Source organism: Falco punctatus (genome assembly GCF_963210335.1).
Source record: "Falco punctatus genome assembly, chromosome: 18".
Classification (NCBI taxonomy): domain Eukaryota; kingdom Metazoa; phylum Chordata; class Aves; order Falconiformes; family Falconidae; genus Falco; species Falco punctatus.
In genome coordinates, this window is record NC_137598.1 from 1,262,597 (window position 1) to 1,277,911 (window position 15,315).

Here is a 15,315-nt window from a genome sequence, read left to right on the forward strand (position 1 = left end):
CTGACCCCCGCCCCTTACGCCCATCCCGACCTATGGCCGCGTGACCCCAGCTAAGTCCCGCCCCCGCTGGTGACGGCCGCGACTTCCGGTACGGAGTTTGACTTCCGTTTCCGGGGCGCTGGGGCGGTGAGTGGAGCGGCCGCGGCTGCTCCGGACGGGGCCTGTCAGGCCCGGGCCCGGCACCGAGAGGGAGGAGGGGGGGGTGGGGGGCGTCGGCGGCTCGGTGGGGGCCTCCGCGGGCGAGGAGGGGGCGGGGGGCCGGGTCCTTCCGTGAGGGCGGGGGCGGCCCAGCCGGGGCCCGGTGGGGGGGTTGGGGGGAGTCCCGGGGCCGCCCCGTCCCAGCCGCCCGCGTCCCCCCCCCGTCCCCCAGCAGAGCAGCGGCCATGGCGAACCACCTCCGCTTCTTGGGCCGCACCGTCATGGTGCAGAACGGCAACGTGGACGCGGCCTACAGCTCGCTCAACAGGTGAGGGGGGGCCCGGGGAGGGGGGCAGCGGCTCCGGGGGCCTGGTCACGCTAATTAAACCAGGTGTAATTACTTCTTGGCTGGGGTCCTGCGCGTGAAGCCCCCCGCTTTACACATCCAGTATGTCCAGGTTCTTAAAAACAAGGAAAAAACCCCACCCCAGCCCCCAGGAATTTGGCTTAGAACGTGTATTTTTGGGTTTTTTTCAAACTTGGACGCCTCTATAGAATGAGGGGGTGGGGTTGGGGATGGTCGTGCGGGGGGGTCTTCCATCAGCTCTGCATCCTAATGTGTCCGTACATGCAGACATAATTAAATTAAAATGAATTAATGAAATGAGTTAGTATAAAAGCAGGCAGGAGCATGGGCAGCAGTGTCACCGGTGGGTTGGTGACATCTGGGGGGGGGTGGGCGGGGAGGAGGGGGGTGTCCCAGCACCAGGTTGTGACCTGCCGCACCTGCCTTCATGTCATGGCTTAATGAAGGTCCGCGGGCACCAATTCCCGCCCTCATTCCGGGTGCGCGGCTGGAATCAATGCAGGAACATTACGATGGCAGAAGCCAGGCCCGATTTTAATCAAATCCATCATGCGAGTTTCCATCATGCAGAAAAGGGGGGAGCAGCGAGGGGGAACATGGCCCCTCTCACCCCATCTCTTCCCCCCGCCAGGATCCTCACGCTTGATGGCGTGGTGGAGGCAGTGCGGCGGCGGCGCTACTACGAGAAGCCATGCCGGCAGCGGCAGCGCCGGGCCTATGAGGAGTGCCGGCGGGTCTACAACACCGAGATGGCCCGGAAGATCACCTTCTTGGCGCGGACCAACCGGCCGGACCCCTGGCTGGGCTGCTAGTGTGGAGCCCCCCATTTCATAACAGCTCCAAGGGGCAGCATCATGGCCCCCTAATTAATGAAGGGCAGAGGAGAGAGCACAGACACCCCCAATTAATAAAGGCCCCGGGGGGAACCACCCACCCCTTTATAATGGCCCTGGGAGGGGAGCCACGCCCCCATATTAATAAAGGCCAGGGGAGGGGAGGGGGGGGCACCACCCCTCCCCCCCCAACAGTAAAGGGCCAAGGAGGGAGCTACCCCACCCCCCCAATTAATAAAGGCTCCAGGGCCTTCCCCCAAAAAATTAATAAAAGTTACCTTCCCTTAATTGCGTTTAATTTGGCTTTAATTAACCGTGGCGGGAGGAGCCCCGGCGTCCGCGGACACGCGGCGGCGCTTCCCGCGCTGGCTGAGAGCGCGGGAAACGCGGGGTGGGTGGGGCTTCGTGGGCCACGTGACGCCGGCGGGCACGGGCAGCTGGCCCCGCCTTCTTCCCTCCCGGCACCCCCCGCGCGGGCGGGCGCGCAGGCGCCGCGCGGCCGTTTCCGCTTCCGCCCCGACGTGCCGTCACCGTCAGGGCCGCCGGGGCCTGCCGGGGCCGCGCCCCGCCGCGCCGCTCCGGTGAGGGGAGGGGGGGAGCTAGGGGTGCCGAGGGGGCGCGGGGGTGTCCCGGGAACCGGCCCCGAGCTCTTGGCCGCGGGCCCGCGGCGCCCTGAGGGGTCCCGCTGCCGGGCCGGGGCCCTGCGCGCAGCTCCGCGCCTGGCGGGGACCGGGCCTGGCGGGCCCGGGCCCGGTGTGGGGCGTTGGAGCCGGAGGGGGATCGTCACCAGGACCACCGGGGATCCCCAGCGCCGTTGGGGCACTTCGGTGGCCACCGGGCATGCGGCAGCGGGCTCTGGGCGGGCCGGGCCTCGCCTCAGCGGTCGCTCTAGCCTCCGGCGGGCGATTCAACCGCGGCGGAGCTGAATTATTATTTTTTTTTACCCCCTAAGGAAGCAGCTGGTGAGGCCGCAGCGCCGCGGGAGCATCGGCTCCAGCTTCGCACCGTCCCGGCAGGTAACGCGGCACCAGTGGCAATGCCCGTACCGGTATCTAAAGTCTTGTAGGTGGTGTTTACCCACCGTCCTCCTTCCTGATGCCCTGTGGCCCGGGAGTGCTCAGGACTCCGGTCCTCGTGGGCACCTGTTTGCACCTTCCCTACAGACCCCCAGCGGCGCGTTTGCTCTCCCCACATTCCAACTAAAACACCATCAAACCTGTTGCGCTCCACTCTCAGTCCTTATTCGATTACAGAAGTGAAAGGTTAATGCAGAGCTTAAGCCACGCGCTAATTAAGTTTTCCATTTAATACCATGCGCGTGTGAAGCTGTTGATGTGTCAGTGTTGTAATTATTTTCCGCTTGCCTTGAACCTCTAGCTTTGTCCCGAAGCATTACGTACAGCAGAGTCGGAACTTAAGGATGAAATGCCATAATTGTGCTTTTTTGGGGTGGGTTTTGCTACATTTGAGTCCATCTCTGGGAAACCTGCTGGAAAAAAGCCAGTGGCTGCGGGGATTTTCAGGCTTTTGGCTGCAGAGAGGGAGAGCGAAGCCCCTGGTTGCTGCTTTAAACCTGTGGATTCCTTCTCTTGGCTGCTGTTCGCAGACCTGGAATCGAAGCGTTTTGTTACAGCTAACACCCAAGCTCTTCATTCTTGGTTTTGGGACTGATAACCGTATTTGATTGGATTTCTGTTAAAATAAACCCACGTCAAAGCTCTGCAGGCCTCTTATGCGGGGCAGAAATGCCGAGGTCAAACAATTTCCTTAAGAAGATTTTCTCCTGTTTCCAGATAAAGGAGACTTGGTTTCCAAATCAGATTAGGTCCCGGGCGCGTAATCAAACATTACTGCATCTGCAGGCTGTGACTGACGGTGCGAGAGCCGCTAACAGTTGACGGGAAGAAATTTTTTGCCTTGAAAAATGTGTCATTTTGGGTTTGCCTCCGCTGGCTGCTGATTTAAACAGCAAACCCAGAGGCAGCCAGCCACATGCTGAACTTTTAAGTATCAGTCAAGCGGAACATGTTCAGAAGGTGTTTGTGAACCTCACGGGGAAGGGGCTAATTAAGGGTGAGCAGGTGCGTGACTTGCATGGACCTGTGTGGCTCGAGGTGCGTCAGTAACTGGAATAGCAGCCAGGGAAACAACTGAGCGAAGTTCAAGGAGAAGCTGGGGCATGAAGGGATGCCCTGAGACCAAACGTTTTACTCCCGTTTGTGGCGGATCCGTGTGTGAAAGAGGAGCCTGAGCTGGGAGGATCAGGTGGGGCTTGCCATGTGTCCGTCATCCATGAGGGAAGGCTGGTGGGATGTAGGAGGTTCAGGGCTTTCCCCGCAGATGAAGTTACGAGCACGATTTCCCTTCGCGGGGTCTGATGCTGCGTTTTGTCTGGTCAGGTCGTGGCTCCTGGCTGCCAAGGCCCTTCCTCCCTGTGTGCCTCGTCTAGTTTCAGTTTGTGTTTTTAAAAATAAGGGAGCAAAAGTCATCTCCGAGAGCTTTCATTGCTTGTGAGCTTTCTCGTGAAGGAGAAAAGCGCAGCGCGGAAGCAACGATAATCCAATACTTTTATTTTACTAGCCTGTGGTTTTCTGATTTTGGTTTCTTTACAGGTACGAGTAAGATAATTCAGTTCAGCTTCTCTGGCAAAGATGTCGCTCTCCAAAAGAGAATTGGATGAGCTGAAACCATGGATCGAGAAGACGGTGAAGCGAGTCCTGGGGTTCTCGGAGCCCACCGTGGTCACCGCAGCGCTGAACTGCGTCGGGAAAGGCATGGACAAAAAGAAAGCAGCTGGTACGTCCTGTGGGCTCCAGCCCTGACCCTGCAGCTCTTTGTAGAGGTGGTCAGACCCCTTGATGGAGGAAATAAGTGCACACAAATCCTCAAATAGCCTTGAAATAGCCTCAAATCAGACTTAAAATCATTCCTCCTATTCCCGGAAGACCGACCTCCTGCTGGTGGTGCCGGGCTGCGTGGCGGGTCAGGGTTTCCTTGCCAGTGGTGGCTGGCAGAACGTGGAGGGCGAATGCCATCCTCGGTGGCGTGAAATCTGCTGTGTGTTGGGCTAGTTTTCTAAAGCAGACAAAAAAACCCCAAACCTGGAATCTCCTGAGTGTACGTCCAGGTGTAGGTCCAAGGTGGTTCTGACTCCGCCTTGTTGAGGCAGAGGTGAGTACTTGCAAATCCATGCGGACACGTGACATGCAACCAAAAGCCTTGGAATACATTACAAAAAAAGGGGAAGTAAAAATTAATTAAAGGGCTCTTTTTCTAAAGGAACTTAAAATGATAATTTAATTTGTGGTTTGGTTTTCGGTTGTTTTGGGTTTTTTTGACCGTTAGAGCCCTAATTTTTTTCTAGTTGAGGTCCAGATTTACTTAATCCTTAAAGCTCCTGCCGACAGGATCTGCAGGTCCCAGAGGCCTCCGGACCTCGGGTCGCAGGCCCCGCTGCATTAGTACAGTTGAATCCACTTGTAAATAAGTGCTTTACAGATTCACAGAGCTCTCGGCAGATTCTCCGTTCGCCTGCTCATCCCAAGCAGTGAATTCTGAATTTACACAACTCCTCTTCTTTTCCAGACCACCTCAAACCCTTTCTTGACGATTCCACCCTGCGATTTGTGGACAAGCTTTTTGAAGCGGTGGAGGAAGGCCGAAGCTCCAGGCACTCCAAGTCCAACAGTGACCGGAACCGAAAACGAGAACTGAAGGTGATTATTGATTATTGATTGCTTTTTTTCTGTGATTTGGTGGCCGTGGAGGCAGCACTGGTGCTCTGCCACACTTTCCTCTTCCAGAGAGGTACATCTCGTAATGCTTAAAGTTCAAGAGAAAAGACTCTTTTCCATGATGAAGTGTGTGAGCCTTTACCTTGCGGGTTCTCTTCGGATGAGGAAGCGCCATGCTCTCCTTGGTGGCAGCCAAGGTGGAGGCTGGGGCTTTTGATTTCCTTACCAATCTCTGCTAGGCCCGTGCAGTGGAGTAACTTCACCGGGGCTCCGTCACTCTGTTTTCTTTTGCCCTCTTTACCATTATGTTTTCAGTGAGAGCCTGGGCTCACTCAGCACTCCCGGCAACTTCCCGTCACTCTTCCTTGCCCAGGCGCCGCGTTTCACCCTGCCAGCCAGCTCTCCCTGTCAGCCGCTGAGTGGGGCTCTGTGGTGGGGTTTCATTCTCTTTTTTTTTTTTTTTTTCTTTTTCTTTTCTCCCCCCATCCGGAATCAACAGAGGATGATTTTTGACAACCCCTGTCATAGCACAAGGTTAATTACGGCAGGGATTTAATAGCTCTCTGGTGTTTCTCCCATCTAATGCTTGTCTGGGATGGTGGAAGTCTCATGCATCCAAACCTGTTTTCACCTCCTTTCTTCTCTTGAAGACTTTACTCGCCATCTTCTGGAATTGCATTTTTTCCATCACTCGCATGCCGAGTTTAAAAGGGGCTACCCTCCATGCTGCTCCCCGCTTACAAAGTAAGTTTCCTTTCGCTTTTTCTGAGGTTCCTGTTGTATGGCAATCTGTGTTTCTCTGTGACAGTTTCAGTCAGCCCTTAACCTCAGGGAGCTGCAATAATCGTGTTCGGGATTTCGATCTCTTCAGGTGTGTTGGGAGAGAGCTGCTTCCACTCCCTGTTTTCCGTTAGAAACTTGCTTTTTCTCCAGCTGTCTGGCTGAGGCTTTAACCGGTGCCAGATGGGGTCTCCTCCAGGTCTGCGTACGTTCACCGGCTAACGAATGGTGCGTTAAAGCAGCTTCCATCCTGCCGAGCTGGTACAGCCCGAGGAGCAGCAGCACAACTCCATTTACTGACCTGGGGAGGTTTGGGTTCATGTGTCCATCCCCCTCCCAAAGAGCAGCAGTGGCTTAAAAAGATCTCAGTCTCATGCAGCTTTTTTTGGTCACCACAGAACTGCCACTAAGCATCTTTCAAGTATTTTTGTGCTGCGGTTCTGCTTTAATTTGGTTAACGCTGTGCCGAGCTGCTGCAGGGCCGTTAAAAAGGCGAGGTTCCAGCTAGGCTGGGAGATCCTGGCTTTTCCCCACAACCCTCTTGCTTTTGACCTCTTGGGAAGATGACAGAGAGATGGGGACATTGTCTGTCCCATCGCTGCTTGGTGCTTCGTGATGTCACGGTGTCAGGCGGGGCAACACTCGCAGCCCTGTGGCACTAGTAACACCTGCAGGTCCTCCCTTTCTTCACAAGTTGAATTCAGATTCCCCTGTTGCTGTGCCCGCCTTCGGGCTGTCTTGTCCTCTCATCATCTTCCTCGTGGCCGTGGCCAGCGCGCTGCCGGATGGGGAGGGAGGGAGGGAGCAGCATCCTGATGCAGAGGGGATCTCGTGCTGGCAGAGCAGGGATGGGGTTGGGTACGGAGCAGACGATTCTTCTCCAGCGAAGCAGCCACTGGGGTGTCTTGCGTGACTGCTGATGGCATCCTCGGCTTGCCAGCTACCCCGAAAGCAGGGCTGGGAAGCAGCAGAGCGGACCTATCCTCTTCTCTTGGCTCCTGGCATAGGGACAGGCGTCCCGCCTGCCAAATAGTCAACCCTTCTGTCCGGAATTACCTTCCTTGGAGGTCCTCCATCAAGATCTAGATCTGTCCTGACCCTTGCTGTAACACGAGGCCGTCTAGTGAGTTTGTCAGATCGCGGCCATACTTGCCGACTGACTTTCCCCTTCACCCCAGCGCAGGTTTTAGAGTGGAATTTGTACTTGCACACTTAGATCTTGTAGCAATGGGCAGTGAATTAATTCAGAGTGCTACGTTAGCTGTCTTCAACGCGCTGCCTGGCCTGCCTTCTCTCTCCTTGGTTAACTCTTGTGGGGTAGGTCATTGCTTGGGAAGTTTCAGGAACTAAAACGTAATGGTTTACACACTTTATACTATGGGCAAGTCCTTTCTCTTGAACTTGTAGGTTTTCCAAGAAGTACCTGTGTCTGGATGAGGAAGTGTCCTTGTAGAATATGAACCGTTATAGTGAAGAAGGGATTGCAACTAACGCTTACAACCGGTGTGTATATTTTATTTTCAAATAACACCTTGACACACACACTACAGTAACACAGTCACATGGACAAATCCAGTTTGCCCTACACAAACCAGGCACTGACTAGATGAAATCCATGGCTGCAGTCTCACGAGCTGGGGCGTGCTTGAGCAGCGCTCCATGTAAAGCGCACCTTGCCTTTTGTTTTGTGACCCTCGCGCTGCATGCGAGTCCAGCAGCGTGATCTTGCTCTCTGAGCTGCGCTTCTCCGGAGCGGCTCGCTTGGAGCGCAGCGTCTTTGGATCTGAGCTGGAGTCGGCTGGGTCGGAGTGTGAGGAAACGCCGACCCACCCTGGGTCTGCGGCTGCATCCTCCTTTGGGGGAGGACGTGGTGGGACAGCGCAGCTTCTTTCACCAAACCCTCTGAAGTTGGTGGAAGACATGGAAATTATTTTAGCCCAGTCAGGTCAGCTTGTGGGCAGGCTTTTTCCATCTCGCTGGGCAGCTGAGCGAGACCTTCAGTCTCCTCGGTGCCAAAAAACCTTTGACCGCCTGAGGGAATGATGTGGTGGCTATTACACAGGCACATCCCTGTGATGTGTCCTGTCCTTCACGCTCTTGCATGGATCATCATGGAGGCTTCTCTGGTGGGGGACCAGGGCACAGGTTTCATGTGGGATTACCGGTAGATCAGCCTGCGAGCGCTGCCCTGGAAACTGAACCGCAACGCAGTGCTGACCGTACGGTGCCAGATCTGATCCGCGTGCTGGTTTCTCATCTTAAAACGCTGGCCATGAGGAGAACCCTTTGTTTTTAACCACAGTTTTCTCCTTTCCTTTTACATTAGGATGTCTTTGGTGATGACTCTGAGGTATCCAAGGAATCTTCTGGTGTCAAGAAGCGGCGCATACCACGATTCGAGGAGGTTGAGGATGAGCCTGAGGTCATTCCAGGCCCACCGTCGGAGAGCCCTGGGATGCTGACCAAGCTACAGGTTAGGCTGTGTTACATGAGCTCTGCCCCGGAACAGAGCTGCCCGTGGCTGAGATCTTGAATCCCAACATGGTTTAGTGTTTACTGTATCCTAATTCACCTCACAAGCTGAGCGAGCAAACAGCAAGTTGCTTTTGACTGTCCTTTGCTTGCTGTGTTCATTTCACAAGGCTCACGGCTGCTTGTGCGTTAGGCTAACGATGATGTGAAACCTTCGAGTGAGGGAAGTTTGGATGTTTCTGAAAGGTCTTGGTAGAGAGTGTCTGCATGGTAAAATTCCTTCTCTACAGCTGGAGGTTGTCGATCCATGCCGTTTGATACAATATCATTCTCACTACGCTGGCTTGCCTGCATCTGCAGCTGTAACGGGGTGCTGAGGACCCCTTCCCTCCTTCTGATAAAGGGAAGAAAAATTCACTGTCCAATTCTCTTTCCACAGATCAAACAGATGATGGAGGCAGCCACCCGGCAGATTGAAGAGAGGAAAAAGCAGCTGAGTTTCATCAGTCCACCGACACCACAGGTACCTACTGGCAGCCACAGGCAAATCCCGCAGATTCAGCTATGACTTGTTGACTTTGGTGTGCTAGAACACGCACCTCACAAAACTTCCTTTTCTGTCAACAGCCCAAAATTTCTTCTTCATCCCAATCGGAACGCCTTCCCATCGGCAACACGATCCAGCCCTCGCAGGCAGCGACGTTCATGAACGATGCCATTGAGAAGGCCAGGAAAGCAGCGGAGCTGCAGGCCCGAATCCAGGCTCAGCTGGCTTTGAAACCAGGGCTCATTGGCAACGCCAACATGGTGGGGCTGGCCAACCTGCACGCGATGGGGATCGCGCCACCGTGAGTACCTGCTGTTCCTTGCACACTCTGTGTGATCCTGGTGAGCCTAACTCCAAAACACTGGTGGAGGGTCTGACCGAGGGTTTCTCCAGTACTGTTGGTTCCCTAGCGCTGGCCTTAACGCCTGCTGAAGGAATAAATCTGATATTAAAGAGGTGAAATGGAGGTTACACCTTCCTTGGGTAAGACTCCCAGCTTCTGCGCACGAGCTTTAAGTCCGTGCTGGCAGCATAGATGAGATTTAACGTAACAAGGAGGCCTTCCACAAGCTGTGGGCCCCTTTGGTGCTTCCCGTGGAAACAGGGCTCACGTTTCCTTTGTGCTCACGTTTTAATGCAACGTTATTGTCTCTTGCTGCCAGGAAAGTGGAGCTGAAGGATCAGACAAAGCCTACGCCACTGATCTTGGATGAGCAAGGCCGAACTGTTGATGCGACTGGTAAAGAGATTGAGTTGACTCACCGCATGCCAACCCTAAAAGCAAACATCAGAGCTGTGAAGAGAGAGCAGTTCAAACAGCAGCTTAAAGAAAAGCCCTCGGAAGATATGGAGTCGAACACTTACTTTGACCCCCGGGTCTCCATAACCCCAGCCCAGCGTCAGAAACGCACCTTTAAGTTCCATGAAAAAGGCAAATTTGAGAAAATTGCCCAGAGGTTGCGAACGAAGGTATTTGGGGTCTTGCCATGCTAACTGACAGCACAGGAGTGAGGGTTCGGTTCGGGATGGGAGCTGATTCTCTTCTCCTGGGATGTGAAGGGAGCTGTGTTGGCTTTGCCTAGGAAGCTTTTCACTAAAGTCACCTGAACCTTTTCTGTCAACACCATTCTTGTCGGAAAGGGAGGCATCCCAATTAGAACTTGTGTGTGGAATGAGTTTTCTTACAGCTATCCTTACCTGATGAGAGACAGAAATTTTTATTTTTATTATTTTGGCAAAAGGTTGAAAATTACCAAAGAGAATAGATAATTATTGGTCCTAAGCGTTCTTTCTGCAGAACTGATCACTCTAGAAGTGGAGGTTTAAAGGAATCTTGGTAAAATGCCCGAGGTCTTGGGGAGAGGGGGAGAGAAGAGCTTCATTAAGACAGAAAAGTCCAGGGATACGATGCCTCTAGGGAGATATTCCTTTGGGATTGTTCCATGCTCCTAGAAGGCTCAGTAATAAGACCAGATTTCTGGGAGGTTTGTCACTCTGCCGTCCTGTGCTGTGTGGTTTTTTTCTGTGGTCTGCTTCAGATTGTTTTAAGAAAAAAAGAAATCAATCAGCAGGTGCATATGTATTGTGCTTTTCCCGAAGGTTGTGCTGTTCTGGAATGACCTTTATGTGCCGTTTTCCGCTCCTTGTTCTCAGGCTCAACTAGAAAAACTGCAGGCAGAGATCTCTCAGGCTGCCAGGAAGACAGGGATACACACTTCCACCAAGTTGGCTCTTATTACCCCTAAGAAGGAGCTGAAAGAGGGGGAGATCCCAGAGATAGAGTGGTGGGACTCCTACATCATCCCTAACGGCCTCGACTTGTAAGTGGTTTACTTGCTGGGTTTTGATCCTGCTGCCGCGGGAGGAAAACTGGGAGCATCTTGAGGGTCACGTGGTGGTGTGTTGGGTTGGACCAGGTGTATCGGCTTAAGCTGTGGAATTCCACCTCCCTCATCCCTGAGATCCCAGCAGCACCAGGTTTGCTCCCAAGGTCTTTCTTGGGGTCATTTCTCCCAAGGTCTTGGTGGTCGGTGGCTGCCCTTCTCCCCGTTGGAGGCTGTGTTCCCCCCAAAGACTCCAAGGTCTTGGAGGCAGCGGCTGCCCTGGAGTTAGAGTGCTGTTTCTGGCCCAGAGTTGGTGGTGTGGTTTGGGGTTTTTTTCAAGCGTGAGTGTTCTCTACGAGTCTTGTTCCCAGTAGAGTTGTGGGAAGCCTGTCTCCTAACCGTGAAATGTGGGTGGCTGTTCCACTGGAGGAGACACCTACGCATTAATACTACGTTGCTGCGTGTCTCCTTCAGCACATCGAGCTCTGATCAGTGATTTGGGTAGGGATTTGGTATCCAGCACAGCTGGCCCAAGGGAAGCGTTATTTTTTTTATTTTTTTTCCATGGCTTGTGTTGAAGGGAACACAGGAATTCAGACTGGGAGTTTTGCAATGATGCCCAACTCTTTCCCTTCTAGAAAAGGTGGAACGTCTTCAAAGCAAGATGAATACTTTGGGATCACGAACCTCGTGGAGCACCCGGCGCAGCTCAACCCACCAGGTACTGCCCCAGTTTTGGTCAACTTTGCTGTTGAACTTAAACACAAAATACTCTGAGGGGTTAGTACTTTGTGGGGTGTGCAAGCCCCCAGCTGCAGCACTGCAGCCCAGCGTCTCATGTCTCTGTGAGGAGAAGAAATTGTGCAAAGACAAGTTGGAAAGCAATGTGAAGATAACTACAATCGGGAGGGAGGGTCTCTGCCCTGATTTTGGAAACTTGTAAAACCTGTAGTAGTTACGGGTAGCTCGCTTACCTACTGATGGCCTGCTCTGTGCTCGCTGGGTGGTCGTGCAGACATGGGCTCCTCGCTGGCAGCCTAGTTTTGACCCAAGGAAGGATCATAAAATAACCACAGAGCATTTAACTTTTCAGTAAAATAAATAATAATAAAAAAACCCAGTCAAACCCCATTTGCCTGGTTCCGCGTTTGGTGTGGGGGTCAGGTTTGTCGATAGTGTGGGGGTCACAGAGCGTGGTGGGGGTGTTCCCCCCCACCTCCGGTAAGGGTCACAGGCAGTATTTTCTCTTGCTTCTTCAACAGCAGATTTACGTTTCTCTTGCCTCATTTCTTTTCCCAGTGGACAGTGACACACCAGTGACCCTGGGTGTTTATTTAACCAAGAAAGAGCAGAAGAAATTACGACGACAGACTCGGAGAGAAGCGCAGAAGGAGCTGCAAGAGAAAGTCAGGCTGGGCCTGATGCCGCCGCCAGAGCCCAAAGGTAAATGCCGGTTACAGGGGGCCCGCTGCCAGCGGCGCTCCGGGCTAGTGTGGGCCCTCAAACCAGTGGCCCGGGCCAAGCGTGGACATGGCTGGGAAAGCCGCAGGCCGCCCAGCCTCGGCAGGACGGTGTGGATCTGTGTGTCGGTGTGTTGTTGTGATCCGACACCTGCCCGTACAGGTGGTTTATGAGCCTGCACGTGTGCCTGGTGTTTCTGTGCTTTACCGTCCTGGCAAACCGGCATCCGACAGGAGCCTCTCACAGCTCCTCTCCTGTTTCCCTGCAGTAAGAATTTCAAACTTGATGCGAGTACTGGGGACGGAAGCTGTTCAGGACCCAACAAAAGTCGAAGCTCATGTCAGAGCGCAGATGGCGAAGAGACAGAAGTAGGTGGCACGTTGTACCGTACTTTGGGGGGTCGTTTTTTTGATGGGTTGATTGCTGGTGCTGCATTTGTAGAGAACGAAATCCTTGAACTGATGCAGCGAAGCAGCAGCAGTGTGATTTTCTGCGCGTTGCTCTCGTAGCCTGTTTCAGCTGCCTTGAATGACCCCCCTGAGGCCGGCAGGGCGCTGGGTCTTGGTGAGCAGCTCTTCCCACTGGAGAGAGGCCTCATGCCCTATATTAAATGGGTTTCCTACCATAATGAGGATGATGGTCACGGTCACAGTTGTTACTAACGAATGTTTTCATGGAGAGACTGAGGATGAATTTGGACAGGTGACTGGATTAAAAAAGCCCACGTGCTTGTAATCCAGGCAGGTGCAAGTGGAGATCTGGGCAGGATTTGCAGCTGCTTTGGGGTCTGGATTCTGTGCTGGGAAGGAGAGGGATCCATTGTGATGCTGTAACGCTGCGTCTTGCTTATAGCTGCATCTTTCTTTGCATCCAGAGCTCACGAAGAAGCGAACGCTGCGAGAAAGCTCACAGCAGAACAGCGAAAAGCAAAGAAGGTTAAAAAGCTGAAAGAAGACGTTTCGCAGGGAGTTCACATAGCTGTGTACAGGTGAGGGCTGGGCAGAGCGCTCACCGTACATCTCTTTCTAGATACACCAGAGAAAGGCTCTAGAGAAACCTGCTGGTAGGGAGGAGCAGGCTTGAGTAGCAGGACTGTGCCCCCACTCATCAGGTTTCCATCCAGCGTTAAAGCATCCCGGCTTGTAGCAATTAACGCTCTCCCAAAAGACATGTTCGTTAACAGGATAAGTTAAGGACAGAGTTACAGTCCAGCACTAAAAACACATGTCGGGTTTGGAGCGTTTCAGCTGGGACTGCAGTTTCCAATGGGGAGAGCTGTTTCCTAGCTGTCAGAGCTGACCTGGTGCATCCCTGTTTGGAAATTGGGAAACTTTAAAGCTCTAAATGAAATAATGGGAAGGGACAGACACAGCCGCTTCAGCAGTCTGATAACAGATGTCATTTTGAGGTGTGGGTAAAGCCCCCGCGGAGCTGGGGGAGGAAACACTGGACCCAGTTGAGGCAGAGTAGGGAGCTTTTATGGCTTTATTATAATTCTGGTTTTCCACAAACATTTGTGTTTGGTTTTTATCCTATCCTTTAGGGTCCGAAACTTGAGCAATCCAGCAAAAAAATTCAAAATCGAAGCCAACGCTGGCCAGCTGTACTTAACAGGCGTGGTGGTTTTACACAAAGATGTCAACGTGGTCGTGGTAGAAGGAGGTGAGAACTTTTGAGGCAGGCTTTCGGTCACAGCGTAGCATTCAAAAGCTTGCTTCTAGCAAAAATTACTGTGAAAATTGTTGATTGAGGGTTACGGAAGGACAAGGAAGGAAGGAGGCTATTTGAAACTCCCTTAATTACGGCCCTAATGGGGTTAGCGCTGACTGCAGAGTGCACTGTAATCCAGTTAGAAAACCCAGCGCATTCAGCATTGAAGGGAAAAGCACTTGATTTGAATCCGTGATGCTCTGAGCGGATGCATAGAGTGAGGAGACTTCTCAGTCTGCCGCAGCTTCTCATGGTTTGTGCTGTTCTAAGTAATTTTTGCGAGGTGTTGAAGAGCCTGTTTGGCAGCAGGAAATCCCAAGGTGCCAAAGGCTGCCAGAAAGTCTCAGCCACCCCACGGGTGTTGGCACTGGGTCAGTCTGGCTGTGCCTTACTTGCCATGCCTGGTCAGCTGGGTGCGCTGGGAAGGGTTTGTGGGCATCGTTTGGATTCTGCTGCTTTTTCGAACTTCCTGAAAACTGAAGGTTAAAGGACTATTTGTGAACGATGAGTCTCAATTCTTCTCCAGGCCCAAAAGCACAGAAGAAATTCAAACGTCTTATGCTTCATCGAATAAAATGGGACGAGCAAACATCGAACACAAAGGGAGAGGGTAAGTGTAAAACTGTGTGCATAAGAGGGGTGGTGAAGCGGCGGTGGGGCTTCCGCTCCTCATCTGCCTTCGGGACTAAAATTGGCCTTACCGGTTGTTTTTTTTTTTTTTTTTTCAGATGATGATGAGTCCGACGAGGAGTCTGTTAAGAAAACAAACAAATGCTCTCTGGTTTGGGAGGTGAGTCGTGGGTTAGGTCTGTACCGGCGGGGCTTAGGCTGGAGGGAAGTGAGCCCCAGCAGCAGCTGGGGCAGGAACGATGCTGGGAGGCTTTGGATCAGAGGCAAACCTGCCGCTCCGACTCTTTTCCGTAGCGTTTCTGGAGCTGTAGCGGAGCTGGCAGTGTCTCCCTCGTGCAGTGCTCCCCCTAGTCACACATAAGCCTGAAAAAATATTTTTTCCCGGGTTCCCCAAGCCGCTGGGAGCTGCGTTTCCCGCGAGTTTCCCCCAGAGACGGGTGGGAAAGCGCCCCTTTTCCCCTCCCAGGGCACAGCGAAGGACCGCAGCTTCGGCGAGATGAAATTTAAGCAGTGCCCCACGGAGAACATGGCACGGGAGCACTTTAAGAAGCACGGTGCGGAGCACTACTGGGACCTGGCCCTCAGCGAGTCGGTGCTGGAGTCCACAGACTGAGGTGAGGGGGCCGCCGCCGCCCCCTCCTCACACCACAGCCCCCCCGCCGGACCTCGGACAGCCCCTTCCACCCCTTGCTCTCCTCAGCACACCCATTAAAGACATATTTTTTAAAACAAATCACCGTTACGCCTCTTGTGGGGGTGGGGCGGTGGAGGCGGCCTGCCCCCGCGTTGTTTCTTGGCTGTGGAAACGGGGTGGGTGTGT

General features: G+C 53.3%; 2 protein-coding genes across 3 annotated transcripts; both read left to right on the forward strand.

Moving 5' to 3' along the window:
- Positions 1–85: 85 nt before the first annotated feature.
- MRPS21 (mitochondrial ribosomal protein S21) lies at positions 86–1,626 on the forward strand. Its single transcript, XM_080368701.1, has 3 exons — positions 86–126; positions 371–466; positions 1,137–1,626. The coding sequence occupies exons 2-3, from the start codon at positions 384–386 to the stop codon at positions 1,315–1,317; spliced, it is 264 nt and encodes an 87-aa protein (XP_080224827.1). The 5' UTR covers positions 86–126; positions 371–383; the 3' UTR covers positions 1,318–1,626.
- Positions 1,627–1,793: 167 nt separating this feature from the next.
- Positions 1,794–15,228, forward strand: PRPF3 (pre-mRNA processing factor 3). Of its 2 annotated transcripts, XM_080368699.1 has the most exons (17): positions 1,794–1,919; positions 2,291–2,354; positions 3,951–4,134; positions 4,924–5,054; positions 8,179–8,325; positions 8,764–8,847; positions 8,952–9,172; positions 9,534–9,840; positions 10,525–10,691; positions 11,333–11,415; positions 11,994–12,137; positions 12,424–12,523; positions 13,030–13,143; positions 13,699–13,817; positions 14,392–14,475; positions 14,594–14,655; positions 14,962–15,228. In XM_080368699.1, the coding sequence occupies exons 3-17, from the start codon at positions 3,990–3,992 to the stop codon at positions 15,106–15,108; spliced, it is 2,055 nt and encodes a 684-aa protein (XP_080224825.1). In that variant the 5' UTR covers positions 1,794–1,919; positions 2,291–2,354; positions 3,951–3,989; the 3' UTR covers positions 15,109–15,228. The 2 variants fall into 2 exon arrangements, with proteins under 2 accessions (XP_080224825.1, XP_080224826.1); XM_080368700.1 differs by lacking the exons at positions 1,794–1,919; positions 2,291–2,354; positions 3,951–4,134 and adding an exon at positions 7,260–7,355 and having other exon boundaries at positions 4,923–5,054.
- The last annotated feature ends 87 nt before the right edge of the window (positions 15,229–15,315 follow it).

What these genes read in the sequence shown, in the direction of transcription:
- PRPF3 (XM_080368699.1), top strand. Translation starts at nt 3,990, where the DNA reads ATGTCGCTCTCCAAAAGAGAATTGGATGAGCTGAAACCATGGATCGAG. An exon ending in GTTCACATAGCTGTGTACAG is followed by an intron (nt 13,144 to 13,698) that starts GTGAGGGCTGGG and finishes CCTATCCTTTAG; the next exon opens with GGTCCGAAACTTGAGCAATC. An exon ending in ATCGAACACAAAGGGAGAGG is followed by an intron (nt 14,476 to 14,593) that starts GTAAGTGTAAAA and finishes TTTTTTTTTCAG; the next exon opens with ATGATGATGAGTCCGACGAG.
- MRPS21 (XM_080368701.1), top strand. Translation starts at nt 384, where the DNA reads ATGGCGAACCACCTCCGCTTCTTGGGCCGCACCGTCATGGTGCAGAAC. An exon ending in GCCTACAGCTCGCTCAACAG is followed by an intron (nt 467 to 1,136) that starts GTGAGGGGGGGC and finishes TCCCCCCGCCAG; the next exon opens with GATCCTCACGCTTGATGGCG.